The 19,490-nt window shown below is 38.9% G+C and overlaps 1 protein-coding gene across 3 annotated transcripts; it reads right to left on the bottom strand.

Annotated features, from left to right (window-relative positions):
• Window positions 1-2,466: 2,466 nt before the first annotated feature.
• LOC121878244 (dynein axonemal heavy chain 3-like) lies at window positions 2,467-16,165 on the bottom strand. Of its 3 annotated transcripts, none has more exons than XM_042384338.1 (7): window positions 15,678-16,165; window positions 14,279-14,419; window positions 13,410-13,537; window positions 13,040-13,205; window positions 11,665-11,856; window positions 3,464-3,657; window positions 2,467-2,773 (listed from the first exon to the last, which is right to left on the bottom strand). In XM_042384338.1, exons 4-7 carry the CDS (start codon window positions 13,085-13,087, stop codon window positions 2,482-2,484), a joined length of 726 nt encoding a protein of 241 aa, XP_042240272.1. In that variant the 5' UTR covers window positions 13,088-13,205; window positions 13,410-13,537; window positions 14,279-14,419; window positions 15,678-16,165; the 3' UTR covers window positions 2,467-2,481. The 3 variants fall into 3 exon arrangements, with proteins under 3 accessions (XP_042240272.1, XP_042240274.1, XP_042240273.1); XM_042384340.1 differs by having other exon boundaries at window positions 13,040-13,194; XM_042384339.1 differs by lacking the exon at window positions 15,678-16,165 and adding an exon at window positions 14,669-14,818.
• Between the last annotated feature and the right edge of the window lie 3,325 nt (window positions 16,166-19,490).

Here is a 19,490-nt window from a genome sequence, read left to right as displayed (position 1 = left end):
ATATATATATATATATATATATATATATATATATATATACTGAATATACTATGTACAAAAAATGAATGTTCAATGAATTATTTATGGTGCATTAGGGTACTGGTCACTTCTGATGGGCTATAAATAGCCTTCTTTATCTCCCCTCCATCTCACCCTGAGCCAGACGGAAGGGTCTTGGTAAATAACATGTTTGCTTATTTTCCATTTACTTTAAATAGATTTACCTAATTATTTGTTTTATTTATTTATTTATAATATACTGTAATATATTAAACACACTGTAATTATTTTCTTTAATTTATAAACTGTTTTGCGACAAAGGAATGTTCTCCAGTAGTGTTTCATTAGGATTTGAGTGAAAAAATATTACGTACTTACACAATTGTTCCTCTTACTTTGACAACACAACATACATACAGTATATTATTTCTCAGTTTTGATCTTTTTTTTTAATTTTTGTATTTATTTATAGTTAGTTACTTAAAATAAGGCCAATTCACTTCAAGTAATGGCATCAAATATTACCAGCTGGTGTAGTGTAAACACTAGTGACGTCACTTGAGCGTCTGTAATTAACCGTCGATAGTTTCAAGAATTAATGCACTCATTTACTGAATATTCTTTGAAAAAAATAAAATTTAAATCAATTATTTATAGGAGATAAATATTATTATGAGTAAATATACCGATACCGGTATGCATTACTGACCACCTCCACGGCTAAAAATAGCCCAATCTCCACGGTCTCCTCACTGGCAAATGGGGGGGGCGTGGGGAGGGGTGTGTGATGATAGCTGTGTTTATTACAGGGGTATAAATCTCTTTTACGGTATGTTAGACAGGTTTATAATACATTTTTATTATTTTAATATACCGGTAATCTTAATTTGAATCCAGCTTGCCAAACGTAAGTTTCAGTATAAAATAATTAGTGGTAAGACCTTGTGAGTGGCTTACGATGTTTTCATCACCACTCTTGACACACTAAACCACAATATTTAAGAGGTAAGAATTTTAAACTTGGTGGTTTAGACGACCCCCTAACTTTGGGCAGATTTTTTTAATGTTCAAATTTCGTCTTATAGGCCGTGATATACGGTAATGTTTGTGTGTGCAAAATTAACAATTCAATTTGTTAATAATACGTGGAATATTAGAGGAGACGAGACGGCTGCCGGCATTGTTTATGTTACAGCTTACAAAACCAGTGACTGATTGGTTCTACATATAAAACTGAAGAAAATAAGACCCTGAGTTTAGCTGTAGTAAAATGAATGTAAAAAAATTAATATGGTTGTTTGAAGTACCTGTAATGTTATTTAATGTTAATAAATGGAACAATATAAGTAGCTAACCATTAATGGTAAAAAAAAAAGTGAGACTGCGCGCATGTAAGTGCGCACATGTGAAAACATATCTCATTACTCTACATAAGAATATGAAAGCAACACTTATTTACTGCTCATATATATTGAAGGGTTAAATGTTGTCCTCTGTATAGACAAGCAGACAGAGAGAGAGAGCAGCCAGATGTAAACAAACCTTAATTTCCCGTGGCTTTGTTTTTTTTTTTTTAAGGAGATTAGCCCACCTGTGCATAAGTCACTGACCCACATTGGGGCCTGAGGGGCAAAAATTTAATACTCCTGTAATAATAATAATTCAGATAAAAAAGAAAAAGAAAAAAAAAAAAGAAAGCTGCCTATCTACCTATTGGACAAACTAAAATCGTTCCGGACCACGGGAGTTTCTGGACCACAGAATGCCGGACTAGAGAGGTACAACCTGTACTACAGACGGGTAAGGGGTGACCTAATTGAGGTGTAGTATAAGCATCTCAAGGGGTACTACTCAGTCGAGTGTTCTTACTTGGAGCTGGCAGACGCTCGCCTAACAAGGGGTCACAGCTCAAGACTGAAGAAGCCGCAAGTCCAGAAAACTGTGAGGGCAAACTTTTTCGGAGTGAGAGTTGTGAACTCTTGGAACATTCTACCAGATCACACTCACTGCTGCAATACCTAGCATCTGTGTGCACTTTTTCAAGTAACACTGTGTTCTTGCATACGTGAGAAAGTCTCTGGGCATATTTGTTAGCCTGTGATGTGGGCAGCAAACTTGGGGAGGGACTGGATGGATGTAGTGGTGGTAGGGTTAGTAAACAAAGCATTTTGGAGGGACAGAGGTTGCTGATACAGGCTAATGTGTCTTGAGAGGTTACCATGTGCCATATTTTAAATATATTAATCCTTCTGGACCATTTCAGATGCTGTGGGAAATTTAAAAAGTCAAATTCATTGATCTACGTAATGGACTGCTCAGAGATGGTCACTCACGTACATGGATCTAGGAATATGACAAGTAAAGGGTTAACTAAAAAACTTTTGTTTCACAACACCTGAGCAGACTCATGCACATATTGCAGGTAGATGAACATATACTGTAGAAGGAATAGTAGTCTTCATAATATAATGATGACTAAGTCTACCATACAGTAATTCTATATGTTGAAATGGTTCTACATGCAATGTCTTTTATTTCACACATCTTTCTCGGTTCACACATTACCTCTCTGAGTTCCTTCCTCTTTTCCTCTAGCCTTTCATTCTGGGGGGCCAGTTCATGGTTGGCAGCCTCCAAAGCTTGTTTCTTGGGGGCGACAATCTTTATGACTTGATCATAGACAACCATGGCCCTCACCCATCGGCAGAGGCCCTCACAAGCCATTGATACCATACGTATCTTCTTTGGGTCAAAATCCGGGTGAGAGTAGAACCTGGCAGGAAGTAGAAAGTCCCTAAGTCATCCACTTCAGTACTCACACAGTTTTATGTGTCACTCAAGTCTTCTTTAAAGATAAAAGAGGGATTTTATTTTTTTGTGATTTCTTGTGAAACAATAGTATGTATTTACCTGAGCATAAGATACATATGCATGAATAAGTAAATTAATGGATAAGTACATTTTAAAATGTCTCAACATTTATTTCCTTTACTTTTTGTGAGTTTATAATAGGTTTCAGGGTTAAAGTGGAAGAACACTCATTTCTAAATGTGACAGTAGGTAGTGTGACTTACACAGTTATTACTGTGTGTGTCATTCTCAAGGCGTCCATATTCAACAGCACTGTTCCAGCAACCAAGATTTTCAACTGTTATTTTACATTTTCATTGGGTGAAGGAAAATATACTGGTATAACAAGAAAATTTTCCAAGATGTAATCCGTCCTGAATAACCATGCACACTCTTGAGTGCAAGCATCAGGTAGCTACATGTTAGTACAGTACTGAGACAGTAGTAATGTTGATAATTTTTTACAGCATTTTATTTGTTCAATAGTATGAGTTTATTCATATCGGTCTGTCTGTCTCGACACCACTCTGATAGCCTCTGTCTTGGTCATACTTAATGGCAAAGATGAATTACCTAATGAATACCATATCACGGAAATAATGTTTGAACTTACTCGTTGCGGACGTGAGTGATAATCTTTGTGGGAATGTTTTCTTTGTCATAGTGCAGCAGGTTCTGGAGGAACTTCATATCCCCCAACAGCTTCTGAGATGGTGCCCAATAGTCCTCAATCATTTTTCCTGAGCCATTAGGGTCTGGCTTCCTCTCTGGCTTGAGGTCCAGCATTACACACACAGCTTCCATTACCTGACAAAGCATAGTATTGAACTGTATAGTGCAGCATTGTTATTTTGGGTATTTTTACAGCTCTAGTAAAACATGAACACAAACATTGCATTAGAGAACTGGGTGATGAGAAACTTTACTGACCTGGGTGATGAAAAACATGAGTTGGATGATGAGAAACACTGCATTACTGAGCTGGGTTAAGTTGTGTTAGGTCAGGTCATCTTAAGTTAGACTATGCTATCTTAAGTTACGTTATGCTAGGTTTGGTTAAAGTTATGTTAGGTTAGGATAAAAATTACACAGAAGTCTATGAAGATGACACATGGCTTCACTCTGCCTTGTTGATGGTATTTCTCATCACCCACTAGAACTAATGTAGTGTTTCTCATCACCCACTAGAACTATGTTTCTCATCACCCACTAGAATTGAAGTAGTGTTTCTTATCACCCACTAGAAATATGTTTCTCATCACACACTAGAATTGATGTTATGTTTCTCATAACCCACTAGAATTGAGGCGCTCAGCATTAGAGGGGGGTGAAGTGACACTCTGGCCAAAATGCGTTTTTTGATGGATATCACTATTTTCACCCGTTGGATGTAACGCTCTAGCTAGAATAGAAATATGGTAGAAAGTCCTTCAAAATTAGGCGTGATTTTGCCTCAGGCCTGGAGCTACGTATCTGGCTGTGCGCTCAGTCAAAGAAGGTGGCAACTTCCCGTTCAGAGCGAGAGGAGCGCGAGCCAATGACAGCGCGCCTCCCTCGGACCATACCCCTGAGGTAGCCAATCACAATGGATTTCCCCTTGCTATGTCACAGCTCCTCGGCCAATCCGCGCGCCCAGATGCTGCCTCCTTGTTAGTTTTGGTGCATTGTATAGCATAAGGAGGTTCAGTATACTTTCTATGGCTATTTTTGATAACTTTTCGGCGTAACAATGATGTTGTTCATCCACGGGTGTGTAAAATGCTGTGCAATATCTGCCCGATATTGGAGCAAGAGTTGAGTGAGGCCAGGCCTTCTGGTATAGGTTCAGGAGCACATTATTCCTGAACGTGTGTTTAGTGATGACAGTGCTCACGTGGACATCCTAGGAATGCTTGGTGATAGTGATAGTGATTTTGGTATACAGGTAGTTCTGCTATAACGCGATAGTAGTGTTCTTGTAAAACATCGTGTTATAGAAATTCGTGTAATAGAAATAACAGGGCTTATGGAGAACTTTTACTTTTTACTTTTATCCTCTTCGCCACTGATCGGCTTGTTAGCCGCTTGGGCGATCGGTCACGTCTCTTTTCCTTTATATTCTTCACCACAAGGTCGGCTCGCTAGCCGCCCGGGCGATCGGTCACGTCTCTGTCACGCACTGTTGGCAAATACTGGGCATGCACCGGCTCCTGAATGTACCTGAACCCGCTCCAGTGTTGGTCAAGTCTTCTTCTTGAAAGAGCTCACACTCGGTGCCGTCACAACACTCTCTGGTAGATTGTTCCAAGAGTTTACAACCCTCACTCCGAAAAAGTTTGCCCTCACGGTTTTCCGGACTTGCGGCTTCTTCAATCTTGAGCTGTGACCCCTTGTGGGGCGAGCGTCCGCCAGCTCCAAGTAAGGACACTCAACTGAGTAGTGCCCCCTGAGATGCTTATAAACCTCAACTAGGTCCCCCCTTGCCCGTCTGTAGTATAAGCTAGGCAAGTTCAGGCGCTCCAATCTCTCAGGGTAGCTGAGATGCCGAAGTGCAGGCACCAGTTTGGTGGCCCTCCTTTGAACATTTTCAACCAACTGACAGTCCCTAGCATATCTCGGGGACCAGATGGGGTGACAGTACTCCAGATGGGGAAGCACTTCACTCCTGAAGATCGTCACGAGGGACGGACCGTCTAGATATCTGAACGACCTTCTTATAAGACCCAATAATTTATTTGCCTGATTTACCTTCTTCTCACAATGGCCCGAGAACTTCAGCTCATTGTCAACATACACACCTAGGTCCTTCTCACACACAGTCTCAACTAGTACATTTTCTTCATCCCGTTGGGACATATGGTACGCCTCCTTACCGTTGGTACGCCCCAGGTGCATCCTCTTACACTTCGTGACATTGAATCTCAGCAGCCATTCCTTCGACCATTCCTGGAGCCCACAGAGGTCCTTCTGCAGCTCTTCACAGTCCGCTTGGTTCTTAATTTCCCGAAATAACTTGGCATCATCGGCAAACATTTGTATGGAGGAGTGTACAACGTCAGGCATATCATTTATGAAACAAACAAACAACAGCGGGCCCAATACACTACCCTGCGGTACCCCACTTGTTACAGGTACAGATGACGATTTCGTGCCATTAATCACCACACATTGCTTGCGGTCATGTAGAAAGTCTTCTATCCACGCTAGGACATTTCCCCGAATTCCGTACCCTTCCAGTTTGATTTTCAGCCTTTCGTGGGGTACACTGTCGAAAGCCTTGGCAAAATCTAGGTAAATATTGTCGATATTACCACCCCGTTCTAGAATATGGGTCCAAATATCAAATACCTTGAGCAATTGTGTCAAGCAAGAGCGCCCCGGCATAAAACCGTGTTGGCAATCTTTTACAAGGTTGTTTCGTAGTAGATGTTCCATCGCTGCATCTCTGATAATACTCTCAAGTACTTTACATATTATGCTGGTCAGGCTCACCGGTCTATAGTTGTTCGTGGAGTGCCTATCGCCCTTCTTGAAGATAGGACTCACATAAGCCACTTTCCATTCACTGGGGACCATTTGTTCATCCAGGCATTTACAAAACAGAATCTTCAGGGGCTCTGCAAGCTCGTTGCACAGCTCCCTTAGCACTCTAGGATGCACCATGTCAGGTCCAGGACTCTTATGGACCTTTAGCCTGGACAGTTTATTTCTAATACCCTCTTCTGTGAACACAATGTGGGTCAGTGCTGTGTCGAACCGTCTGTCCTCAAACGCAGGAAGGTTAGTTGCATCCTCTCTTGTGAACACTGAGGAAAAGAAGCTGTTCAATGCCTCAGCTTTATCCTGGTCAGAATCTGCGTAACTACCATCTTCAAGCCTCAGGTCTGATACTCCTACTCGCGTTTTCAATTTCGACTTTGCATAGCGGTAAAATGCCTTTGGGTTTGACTTGACCTCGCGTGCAACCAGCCTTTGGAACTCCTTTTCAGCCCTCCTACACTCTATCTTTGCTTGGTTTCTGGCTCTTGCATACATCCTCCTGTCTTGCTCATCGTTTGACCCAACCCACGTCTTGAATTTCTGGGTTTTCTTCTTAATTTTGTCGACCGCCGCATGGTTCATGTGTAGGGATCCCCTCGTATTCCTAGAAGCACTGGGTTTGGTCTTGGGTATATATTTATCGATCAAATGGGTCATTTTACTAGTTATGATATTCAGCGTAGTGTCTGCGTTCTTGTACCTTAATAAGTCAGGCCAGTTGATACCCCTCATCTCTTCCCTCATCCCATTGTAATTTCCCTTGTAATATTTGCACCTTGGCCTGGCCTTATCTTGAACTAGGTAACAGTTAAATCTGAATGACAACACTGTATGGTGACTGGTGCCAACTGGGGCAAGGTGTTCCAGTTTGGCCACCATACCCTCCTCGTTTGTTATGATGAGGTCAAGTGGCTTGGGTGTTTGCTCCCCTCTGTAATGTGTCGGGTCTCTCACATGTTGGAACAGAAAATTATCTCTCAGAGTTTCTACAAAAAGAGTAGCAGGATTATTCAAGTCATTCGGGGTTGACTCGTTTCTCCAGTCGATGTCGCCATAGTTAAAGTCCCCCATGATAAGGAGGTGGCTGGGGTTGAGCATCGCCGCATTGTTTATTAAGGTTCTTAAGTTCCTTTGATTTAGTGGGCCACAGTTCGGGGATCTGTAGATACACCCGACGATAAGTAAGTCCCCTCCCTTTAATTTAATTTTACACCACTTGGACTCTTCAAAAACATCCTCTCCCTGTACCCTCGCCTGGCTGGCTCTAAGGTCTTGCCTAGCGTAGATAACCACACCCCTCCTGCAGGATTCTTGAGTTAGGTTCGTAAATGAGTCATATCCAGGAATACTGAACTCACATTCCTCTGGGTCGATTCTCCTGTTCTTGTACAACAGTTCTGCAACTCCTACAATATCTGGTTGGTGTACTCTTAGTAGTGTTTCAAACTCCTCCCTCTTATCAAGGAACGTGTCGGTATTAGTGTACATGACATTCAAGCCAGAATTTGTTCTCGGTAACGTCTCTGCTCTTAGTAATAAACCCGCTCCACCCACATTCTCAGAAGCTGCAGCATTTGCTAAGTACACTGTATTTTGCAGGGTGTGGTTAAAAATGTCATTGTTTACACGGCGCTCGTTCCCTCCTGTCCGGTAGGCTGAGCTGGTGCCGCCTCCCGGGTGGGGGGTTGAGTGGGTGGAGGGTGCACTGCTGCCCCCTGGCCCTGTGTCGGCACACTTGTTTCCACTACCCTCCCCCTGAGTATAACCCATGTGCACCTGTCCCCGTTCCTCCTCGACTCCTCCCTCTTCTGCTTCAAGTCCAGCAGATTACTCCAAATCGAAAAAAAATTTCGTAGTTAGCCTAACACAAAGGATAGCACAGTCTAAATAAATGTTACATTCATATCTAATAATGAAATCATACAGTAAATGTTACACTTTACCTTGAAAAAATATGAATATAACTTGATGGGGGATAAGGGTGATGTTGAGGCTGAGGAGTCATGAAACATCAAGCTTTTCTTCAAGTGTTATAGCCTTTCTTTTACGATCACCACCGGAAATGCGATCACCAGAGTGCTTCCCAGAGATATTCTTCTTTTCCATAGTCACAAAATTGGAGAAACAGTAATCAGAATTCACTGAGGACGCTTAAAAACTTCACGTGTTTCAAACAAAGTGTGGAGTAAACAGAGCGCGCGGGTCTAAAACGCTATGTATTTTGTTTTTCTCTCTTAGTTAAAACTTTACATTTTACATATACTGTACAGGTATACTGTATACATAAATATTACATAAATTATTTCTGCAATTCTTCACAAACAAAACACATAAATCAATTGAACATGTGATGTCGAACGTGAACTGTAAACACTGCATAACCCCGCGCCAAGCCACAATGTACAGTACACTTTAAACGCTACTTATTTTGTTTTTCTCTCTTATTTAAAATTTTACAATTTACATATACTGTACAGGTATTTCTTCACAAACAAAACACATAAATCAATTGAACAAGTGATGTCGAACGTGAACTGTAAACATTGAGCCAAGCCACAACACTGTACAGTACACTTTAACACTTTAAACGCTACGTATTTAGTTTTTATCTTTTATTTAAATTTTTACAATTTACATATATATATATATATATATATATATATATATATATATATATATATATATATATATATATATATATATATATATATATATATGTAAATTGTAATTTACATATTCATATTATGCTAGAGCGCCCACAAAACATGAGAAACGTTTGAGTCCCCCAGTAGAGATGTCGTTCTCTACCCACTTCAGGATGTCTTAGTCCTCCGTTTTCTTTTTGTGTACTCGCTCAGGGACTCAAGTATTTCTGTATATGACACAGGATGATAAGGGAATTTGAATTTATTTGTTTATTTATTTATATATAATATACTGTAATATATTAAATATACTGCAAGTATTTTCTTTAATTTATATACGTGTTTCGCGAAAAAGGGAGGCTACATTTATGGTGATCGTTAAGGACCAAACTCCGAATCCATGACGTGACTTCTGTTCATTATTTATATCCTAAATTTACCACTGTAGGTAGTTTCAAGAATTAATGCAGTCATTTACTGAATATTCTTTGCAAAAAAATAAATTTTAAATGAATTATTTATAAGAGATAAGTATTATGATCAGTAAATATACAGATATGCATTACTGACCACCTCCGAACACAAGGACGGCTAAAAATAGCCACAGGCGGTCACAGTCAAGGTCACTTTCCCTTTCTTGTCACTGGCAAATGGGGGAGGGGGGGATGATAATAGCAGCTGTGTTTATTACGGTATGTTAGACTGGTTTATAATACATTTTTATTATTTTAATATACCGGTAATCTTCATTTTAATCCAGCTTACCAAACGTAAGTTTCAGTATAAAATAATTAGTGGTACTGTAGGACCTTGTGAGTGGTTTACTGTATACATAAATATTACATAAATTATTTCTGCAATTCTTCACAAACAAAACACATAAATCAATTGAATATGTGATGTCGAACGTGAACTGTAAACACTGTGTGTGATGTAGAGAGAGCGCGGGTGTAAAACGCTATGTAAATTGATTTTCTCTTTTATGTAAAATTTTACAATTTACTTATAATATATAGGTATACTGTATACACAAATATTACATACATTATTTCTGCAATTGTTCACAAACAAAACACATAACTCAATTGAACATGTGATGTCGAACGTGAACTGAAGCCACAACAACCGTTCAAGTGGAATCGCGTTAGAGCAAACTAGTTCGCGTTTTACAAATATCGTTCCTCAATTCATAAATCGCGTTCGAGCAAATTCGCGTTGTCAAAACACGCGTTATAGCAGAACTCACTGTACTCATCATACAAAAAGTGACTGCTATGCATCACAAGACCTTTTTGCAGACTATGTTCCGGTACAGAGTTACGTGACATGCACTGACAGCAATAATGATGATGAAAGTGAAGATGAAAATGATGAAAGTGAGTCTAATGGTAACAGAGTGACACTAATGTATCACAACAAGAACATACAGACTGTGAGGAGGTAGAAATGGACAGTGACGAGGCATGCATTGACCTTGATAGTGATGAAAGTGTGCCTGAACCAACGAATGCGAATGAAAGTGAGCCCATAACTCAATCTTATAATGAAACTAAACTGTTGCCGGCATCAAAAATCAATGATCTAGTTCATGAAGAATCTGTGTGGCGATTTTTAGAGAGGGCAGAAAAAGACTTTGATCAGTACATGATTGATTATGAAGAGGCCATTTAAGTTAAACGCACTCCTCAGGATTTACGTAACTTCAAGTTACTACGATATTCAGGGATAATAAAACGAAGGAACTAAACAAAGTAAGATTGTAATACTATTATCAGAATACTCTCTTAACCAAAGAATATGCAAACTTTCTAAGCCTTTGTATTCGTCTGTTAATTACGTTGGGGGGGGGTTCATGGTAGGGGGTGGGATGAGTGTAGTGGTGTTTCCTCATTATTACACACTATTAAACTTAACAATATTATAAATCTTTGGCTAATAATAGGGACGGAAAGATAAATACTAATAGGCAAATGAGTTTTTATTATTATTTTTGGGGGGGGGGGGTGGTAAAACGAGTGCTGTTTTTGGTTATCATTAACTTGTTTTACAGTATTAACCCACAAATATTAATAAAAAAAAATTGCAGAAAAATGCGATTATTGTTGGTTTGAAGATCAAACAACTCTACATCACGGGTTATTTTCATTCAACTCGCAATAAATTAATAACTATTCACTGTACTAATTTCCAGTTGTCACAGTTCGCTAGGAGAGGGATTAAGCTGCACGATAAAAAAAAAGAACCCTCTAGCTTAAAAAAAAAGTTATGGTTGTTTGAACCTTGAAAACTTTCAACGTGTTTTTCTCAGCTTTTTGAATTTGGAGCTTCACCCCCTTCTAATGCAGAGTGCGTCAACTGATGTAGTATTTCTCAAAAAGTTTCACTAATGATTAGAAATACAAAAAACAACACAGGGACAAAACTTTTCATATATCTTTAGGAGGGTGTGAGGATCACAGGGTGTGTTAGGAGCACAAAGTGACTTAAGGTCAACAGCTAGAGGATATTAAGGCAAAGTGAAGGTTTGGGGACAGTAGAGTCAGAGTGGAAGATTAGGTAAAACAACAGTGGAGACTTAGGTAGAGTCAGAGTGGAGGTTAAGGTGAGCACTCTTCATAACCAATGTCATCATTTGGTAGGTTATACTCACCAGCTTGACTCCTGAGGGCGGGTTCTTCATGGCCTTGACGACGCGTATGTCATCTTGTTTGAGGGTGTTGAGGGCGTCTGTGGCAGCATTGAGAGCTGGTACTGCCTTGGCGAGCTCCTTTTCACAGTCGTCTTTTATGGCCTGTGCATCGGCAAACTTCTTATTGGCCACCGCCTCGTCTGCCGCCACCAACTGAGAACAAATTTGTTATCAACAACCAAGAAATGAGATATGTTATCACTTTCATCTTTTTTTTTTACCAAGAGAGGCAGGGTTAACATTAGAAGGGAACATAAAACACGAACACAAAAACAGCAATAACTAGCAAGGTGTTCATGATAGTAACAAGAACCTTGCCAATGACAATATTTTACATCAAGATCACAAAACACTGACTGAATTGTGACTACAACATTGGTTTCATTGTGGTATCTTCAACAACCTTCCATGTTTCACTTATGTTTGTTCTTCTGGGTTTGGGGAATTATACTTGTGTTTGTATCTATGAACAAAATATATAAAAGAATGGGAAGGGTAGCTTCGATGAAACCTGGCAGGCTAAAAGGTTATTTACCTCAGAGAAAATAAATAAATTTGGGCAAGTAAAGCTAAAGAATAGACTGGTGAACTCTAGTGAAACAGTCTTTTTTTTTTTATCCTCTTCACCACTGATTGGCTCGTTAGGTGCTTGGGCGATCGGTCACGTCTCTGTTACTTTTCCTTTTCTTTTATCCTCTTCACCAAATGATCGTCAAGGGTTGAGTGTAGGCAAAGGAAGAGGTACGGTAATTGAAAGCTGGGGTAAATATATTCAAAGCCATGGTCACAGTCACATTCCACTGTATGTGTCTGTTGTCTACACAACTCTTTATTAGAGTTAATGAAAACTTGGGACTATAGGTTGCTGTTGATTAAGAGAAATCTAGTCTAATTTTGGAGAAAGCAGGTCAAGGTCACACTTACAGTTCACAGTCAAAGACAATATATTTCACATCTGTTAAATTTGCTAGGTAGATTGAATGATCAATAACCACATAAATTTTTTATGTATTTTAGTGCATGAAATATAAAGGGCTCTTTGAACTTGATTTCTTATATATTTTCTCTTAATTTAAAGAAGTTAGTTGTCTAAACCAACCAATCTATCTAATTTCATTAAAAACAATTAACTCGCTTCGACATATTTTCTACACAACCAAACTCACACATGTAGTGTAGTTATGGCACCTGGTTGAGTATTATCTGTAGTACATTTCTGCACTTCAACATACACACTGTACCATCTATTACAGAGTTAGAGATACATCTTTTTGTTATAGAATTATTAATAGTATTAACAGGTAAGTTTGACAAGTGAAAGATAACAGCTTCACACCTCTTGTTTCCTCTCCACTTGGATGGTGTCTTGTTCGATCTTGATCATAAGTGCCTCCGTGTTGGCAGAGGTCTCCACTAGGCGGGGCTGCAGCAGCTTTAGCTCTTCTTGCAGTTCAGTGATCAACAGCTTGGCCTCTTTCAGTTTCTCCAGACCTGTCACATACCTTCAGAGATGAAATGGTTAATGTTTTTGGCACTAAGAATGCATATTCATACATTTAAAATAACTTGGGCACAATATTATTGATTTTCACAAGTAAAATAAAAACAAAATCGAAGTTGGGTCGGGAATTCTCATCGACTAAAATTCATCAATAGATGTACAGTATAACATTACTAAAGCTGGTGATGAGCTTCCTGAGCTTTACCTGTCCCGTAGTGTGAGGATCTCTGAGCGCTTCTTAAGGAGGAGCTGCTTGAAGGTGAACACGAGCTCCAGGTAGGAGGTGGGTGTCACAATGTCACATAGTACCTCCGCCGCAGCTGCTCATAGAACCTGTAGGAGCACTCATCAAGGTCTCATGTATGTCTGGTTAATTAAGGTATTGGAGGGCTACCAACGTCTCATGTACAGTATGTCTTATGGTTTTAATGAGGTCTTGGAAGCCCACCAGGTTCTCATGGGTTAATTAATGTCTTGAACCCCTGGGCTTCAAGTCAAGTCATATGGTGTGCATCTTTAGAGCTTCAGGTCACCTCATATGAAATTTTGACATTTAGTGGGCCTATTTGAATATAAAATGCACTAAACTAACTCAGAATAATGGGATAAACTCTCCTGTCTCATGTGGTGACATGCGAACTTCACATGCTACCACCCACAATGCCTTAGTACCAATCGCGTCTCAAGATGCAGAGGTCACGTCGATCACACTTGCCCAATCCCAGCACCTCCATTCCCAGCTCCCAAGCATGCCAGATAAGTGGTCCTATGCCTGTGCAGTACTATTATTTTCTACATGATCATCATTGGCCAGTCAGAAGTTAAAACACAAACAATCAAACATGGATGTTTTATTGAAGAGAGTTTTCTGACTGTGGTAAACTGTATTTACATAATTAAAAACAAATTTCTAGTATAAAAAGACAGACATCAGTCTATAGATTGCTCAGGTTTGCCTACTTGAGAAACAACTGGATAAATGCTAAAATGAAATCCACACGAAGCAGTCTTTGACCCTTGGTAGTTAAACTGAAAATGATAACATAAGCAAGGTGTGGATGTCCTTGAAACTACCTGTGGGCAAGGTCATCAATGCTGTGGTGGAAATACTTGCAGACAGTGACACAGTGAGCCAACAATGATGCCTCCAGTTTAGTTTCCTGCAGCAGTGATGTGGCCACCATCTCCAAGGCATCATCAGGCCATGCAGTAAACCTGAACAAGAAAAGGTCATAATCTTGTGACTCTACAGAATTATACTGGCATTTGCCATTTAACAGAACTGCATTCTACAGAGTTTTGAAGTTATGGAACTCAAAAACAGAGGATATTAGTCACTAACGATCTACTGTCTTCCTAATAGAAAACGAGCTGTGGTTGCCATACTGACCAGAACGTATAAAAAATTGTCCCAAACACAATATCTGAGAGAGAAACAAAATAAAAGTCACTCGATTTCCTCACCGTGCTAAGATGTATAAATACCCTATATAAAATCCTCGTGGCACTTAGTATTTCAGCTATTACAACAAAAATTTTAGCGGTGCTTTCATTGTGCGTATTTACACCCGATTCGCCAGGCAAGACGACGACGGTAGCAATGCGTGTGATGGAGGGTGTGGGAGGGGGTTTTGAGAATTGCAATTAAATGCCAGGTAGCGACGTGTCCTCGAAACACATCGACCCCATGGTTAACAATACCTTTTTTTTGGAGGACTGTACATTTCATTCTGCAACCTGGCATTTGTTTGTGTTTTTTGTGTATGTTTTTTGTATATGTGTTTCCATTGTTTTCCTAAGCTTGGCCAGAGGACATTAAGTGCTAGAGGCAGCAGTGGCATTAAGAGAAACAGGAAGGCAATTAATCTGATGTGAAATTACATGACAAGCATTATGTTTCTTGCTGGTAACTGTACTACAGTATTATTTCTATTTATGATTTTATTTGAGAAGCAGGTATTTATTATACTATTTTAGTGCATATTTACTTGATACATATAGTAGTACTGTATTATATTTTGGGGGGTAAAAATTTTCCCTTTAAGAAGGCAAAATTTTCTTTGGAAACACATTGCCAATTATTATTACAGTATTGTTATTAATGAAATTATTATCATTATTATTATTAGCATTATTATGACAGTATTACTGTACATTATCATTATAATTCTTACTAATCTTATTGTTACTGTATTACTATTATTATAAAGCCCTGCATAAAAAGGATTAGCACTATAGATAATATCAATGAGCTCTCACATAGCACTGAAAGTAAAAACCTGTAAATTTTTTTTTATTAACTTTCTAAAATCCTATAAGAAGAAACCATTATTGTACCACAACAATATTATACACTACACTACCACAACATTACACACTACGCTACCAGGGACACCTGACAATACACAAGTGAGGGACACCTGGCAACACGACATCTTCTAACACATGAAGCAGTAGACCCACCAGGACCTACCAGTCTATAGTGCAGCAGTTAATGAGGGAGGGGAACATCCTGAGCCTGGTCCTGAAGGTGTCACCTATGGGGGACATGGCCACTACCAAGTGCAGGTTGGCCCTCACTCGCTCGTTGAAGTAGCCAAACAGTGTCATAGGTGAGGAGTCCATCTTCTTACCCTTATTGGGATATTAATCTGAGGTTACAATATGTATTATATTGGTTGAGGAGTGTGGTCCACATTATAAATATAAGATGACCCAATGAAACAATTATCAGATGAAAGTAGGATACTATTTCTTGTTGGGATATAAAAATTTTGTATCAATTGAAGATAACTGAAGATTAGTCTTCCCAGCATATTTTACTACAGTAGGTTAGGTTAAGTTAGTGTTAGTGTTTAAACATCAGATGAAATAAGCTGAGATGCTTAATCTTCCTGTGGTCCCAAAATTTTCAATGTTTAGCTGGACCTAACTCTAATAAACAAGATAAATACTGTATAGTGAAAATACTGTACAGTACCGTACATTTATAAACTTTATCTGAATTTCTAAGTTATGTACGTAGCGCTCAAGAACAATAAAGTGATTTATCTACATGAATGAGTAAATAGTGCATAACACTTATTCAAAAAGTATACATATCCTAAATATAATACAACACAGCAACATGTACAGTATATGGTCAACAAGTGCATTACAGGAAACAAGTAATAACACAACTAAATTACTATTATGAGCAGCCCACCATGGTATCAATTCCAGTTCTGTATTCCCAAAGCTTATATGGGAACATCCACCTCTACGTATATTTGTGATCTTACTTCACGAGTTTAGTGATAAGGCTCTAGCACTCAAGTTGACGCGCACATGTTCCCTGACTCCATTAGTGAAGGAGCCATAATAACAGAATCTTGATCTTCCAAACCCAGCCAGGGCAAGGATTCTCAAAGCTTTAGGCTTTGTACATTAAATTGTTTCTCATAAATGGAGATAAAGCAAGGTTTCAAATAAGCAGACATAAGAAAGAGCATACAAATAATGTTCAAAATGGGTTCCAAATTATACTGAGTGTCTACCTACACTGGTACTTTATTTTATCACCAATTAGAGGTCAATGTTAACATGAATTCTGACCCAGTATTGTCAACATATTGTAGTAAATGTTAACATGAATTCTGACCCAGTATTGTCAACATATTGTAGTAAATGTTAACATGAATTCTGACCCAGTATTGTCAACATATTGTAGTAAATGTTAACATGAATTCTGACCCAGTATTGTCAACATATTGTAGTAAATGTTAACATGAATTCTGACCCAGTATTGTCAACATATTGTAGTAAATGTTAACATGAATTCTGACCCAGTATTGTCAACATATTGTAGTAAATGTTAACATGAATTCTGACCCAGTATTGTCAACATATTGTAGTAAATGTTAACATGATTGTTCTATAAACTATAAACAGTGGATGGTATGATCGAAGACTGAAAATAAGTTGTTTACAGAAAAAATAAACTTTGAAGCTTCAGTGAGTAATGAGGTGCTGTTGTCTAGATGAGCATGTGTGGCAAGGGAGGCCCCCAGCCCTCGTGGGGGGACTGGCTGCTCTCTGCCATGATAACCTACAACTATGCATAAGCCATTATTGAACAAGTTCTTAAACATTAAGACATTGAACAATCTACAACTATGATCAAATAATCAGGAAAATTATTCATCCTCGCCTTAACCTTCAAGTAAGAGGTTGGTTATGTTGTGGCAACTTCCTATTAATGGGTCACATTTCATAGTTTCACCATTGATACAAGTTAACAACAAATTAAGGCTTTTGTGCTTCTTTCCATGACTTATACTCACTATTGTTCTTGATACTTGAACGTGAGACTACAGCATATCAAGTGTAAAAATATTGAGCGACCATTAACGAATAAGTCCGAACTAAACTACTGGGTCAACAGTCTGATGGTCCAGGGTGGCGCCTAGTACACAGCGACACTGCTGTAAAGCTGAAAAGTGTAAGTAATGTGGGCAGATAATAAACCTTCATATGTGCCTAAGATAACACCAAAAAATTTTGAAATTGAACAATATGGTGCTGACAGGGTGATAAATTCCAGGACTCTTGTCTTGGGCATGAGTATGGACATGTATCACCTGTGTGGTGTGTGAGGAGCGTTCACTTTGCTGTCTGATGCAGCTGAGGTGACCCTCATGAGCACTGCTGATGCAAGTCTGCCATTACTTGCACCGACATTTACTGTGGTGGTGCAGCACTGTTGTGTACCTTTATCCCACTACTATGGCATTTTAGTAATTTTGGTAAGAAAGGTGTATTGCTGCCATGCTGCAACACACAAATGTCTTCATCTGGATAAGTTGGCTATTAATTGTTTGTTGGAATTATTTCATCAGTTTTAGCCCGTAAGAGGGATGTTACTGAGACAATGGCAAGACCTATGGCAGATCAACACCAGGTCACCACAACATGCTCGCAACACTTCTCACAGTAAGGCACACCCAGGACTTTACTACTCCCTGTATTGAAGGGTTTATTGCCAACTCTTTTGTGTTGGTCAACAACAGTAATGGTTTGGCTTTCTCCAGACAATTTACAACATGCATGAAATTCACATTCTTACCACGTCAAGCCCCTGGAAAACAACATGGACTTGTTAGTCGTGTTTCCTGAAAGTCATTATCAAGGGTTCCAAATTATTTTGAGTAAGTAAAGAAGACATTTATAGTGAGTTTATGCATCTAAAAATCAATTTCATGCTAATTCCGAATCCCTTAACTTAAACGTGTAAAAATTTTTAGGTGGACCGGGGAAATACATATCTCCTCACCACCTACGTATTTAAAGTAAATTCAGTTAGCATGTCACTAATTTTAAGACCAATTGTAACGTCATGAACACCTTCCTTATTCACACTTCAACACAAAAGGTTCTAAAATCAGTATTGTGTCAGTCTGAACCCCTGATATGACTCCTGAAGGTGCTGTGAATTGGCCATGACTAACACAGGACCAAAACACTATAGTTCTCTTTTGTCCTCACTACCAGGTCTTAGGTCATATATCTCAGGTGTCAGGCAGGCTTTATTACATACCATCTCACAAAATGATTTCTTTGCTACAACCACTACAGTGTATTTATTTGATAATCAGTTTTTGTAAAAAAAAAGAAGAAAGAATGCACATTACTCCTGAAATAATATCATACAAAAATCAAGTTGACTATAAAAGTACCTACACAAACTAAGAATATTTACTTCCATAGTATTACTATAAAAAATAAAGTCTATTAATTCCAAATGATTCCATGCAAAAATTGTCTCCACTATTTCCAAAGTTTAAGTTAACAATTGGATAGCCAAAAATTTATTATCAGCTATTTAGGTCTACTGGACACTGTACAAGTGTACATCCTACCTCTGGGTGGAGGAAGGGTGCTGGGGAAGGGCTAAGTTGGAGCAAAAAGTTCTTTCAGTCAGTCAGTCGGTGTCACTCAGGAAAAGGGTTCATTGATTTGCTAAATACAGTTATGCACAGATTTAACAGATCACCTGAAGATTGCCTCCCCCAACTTGTTCTACTTGAAGATTAACCATTCTAATACAATACACGACAAACCTAACACTAACCAAACCTAACTGACCACCCTAATGCAAACCAAACCAAACCTAACCTAACCTAACCTAACCTAACCTAACCTAACCTAACCTAACCTAACCCTCCCCCCCCCCCTTCTGATGGGGTTATTACTGATAATCTTTAGGTGAAATAAGCCTGGGGCAGGTGAATTTTCAGGAGATCCAATT

The sequence above is a fragment of the Homarus americanus genome, unplaced genomic scaffold (genome assembly GCF_018991925.1).
Source record: "Homarus americanus isolate GMGI-L3 unplaced genomic scaffold, GMGI_Hamer_2.0 scaffold15846, whole genome shotgun sequence".
NCBI lineage: Eukaryota > Metazoa > Arthropoda > Malacostraca > Decapoda > Nephropidae > Homarus > Homarus americanus.
This window is presented reverse-complemented; position numbering and strand designations above follow the sequence as displayed.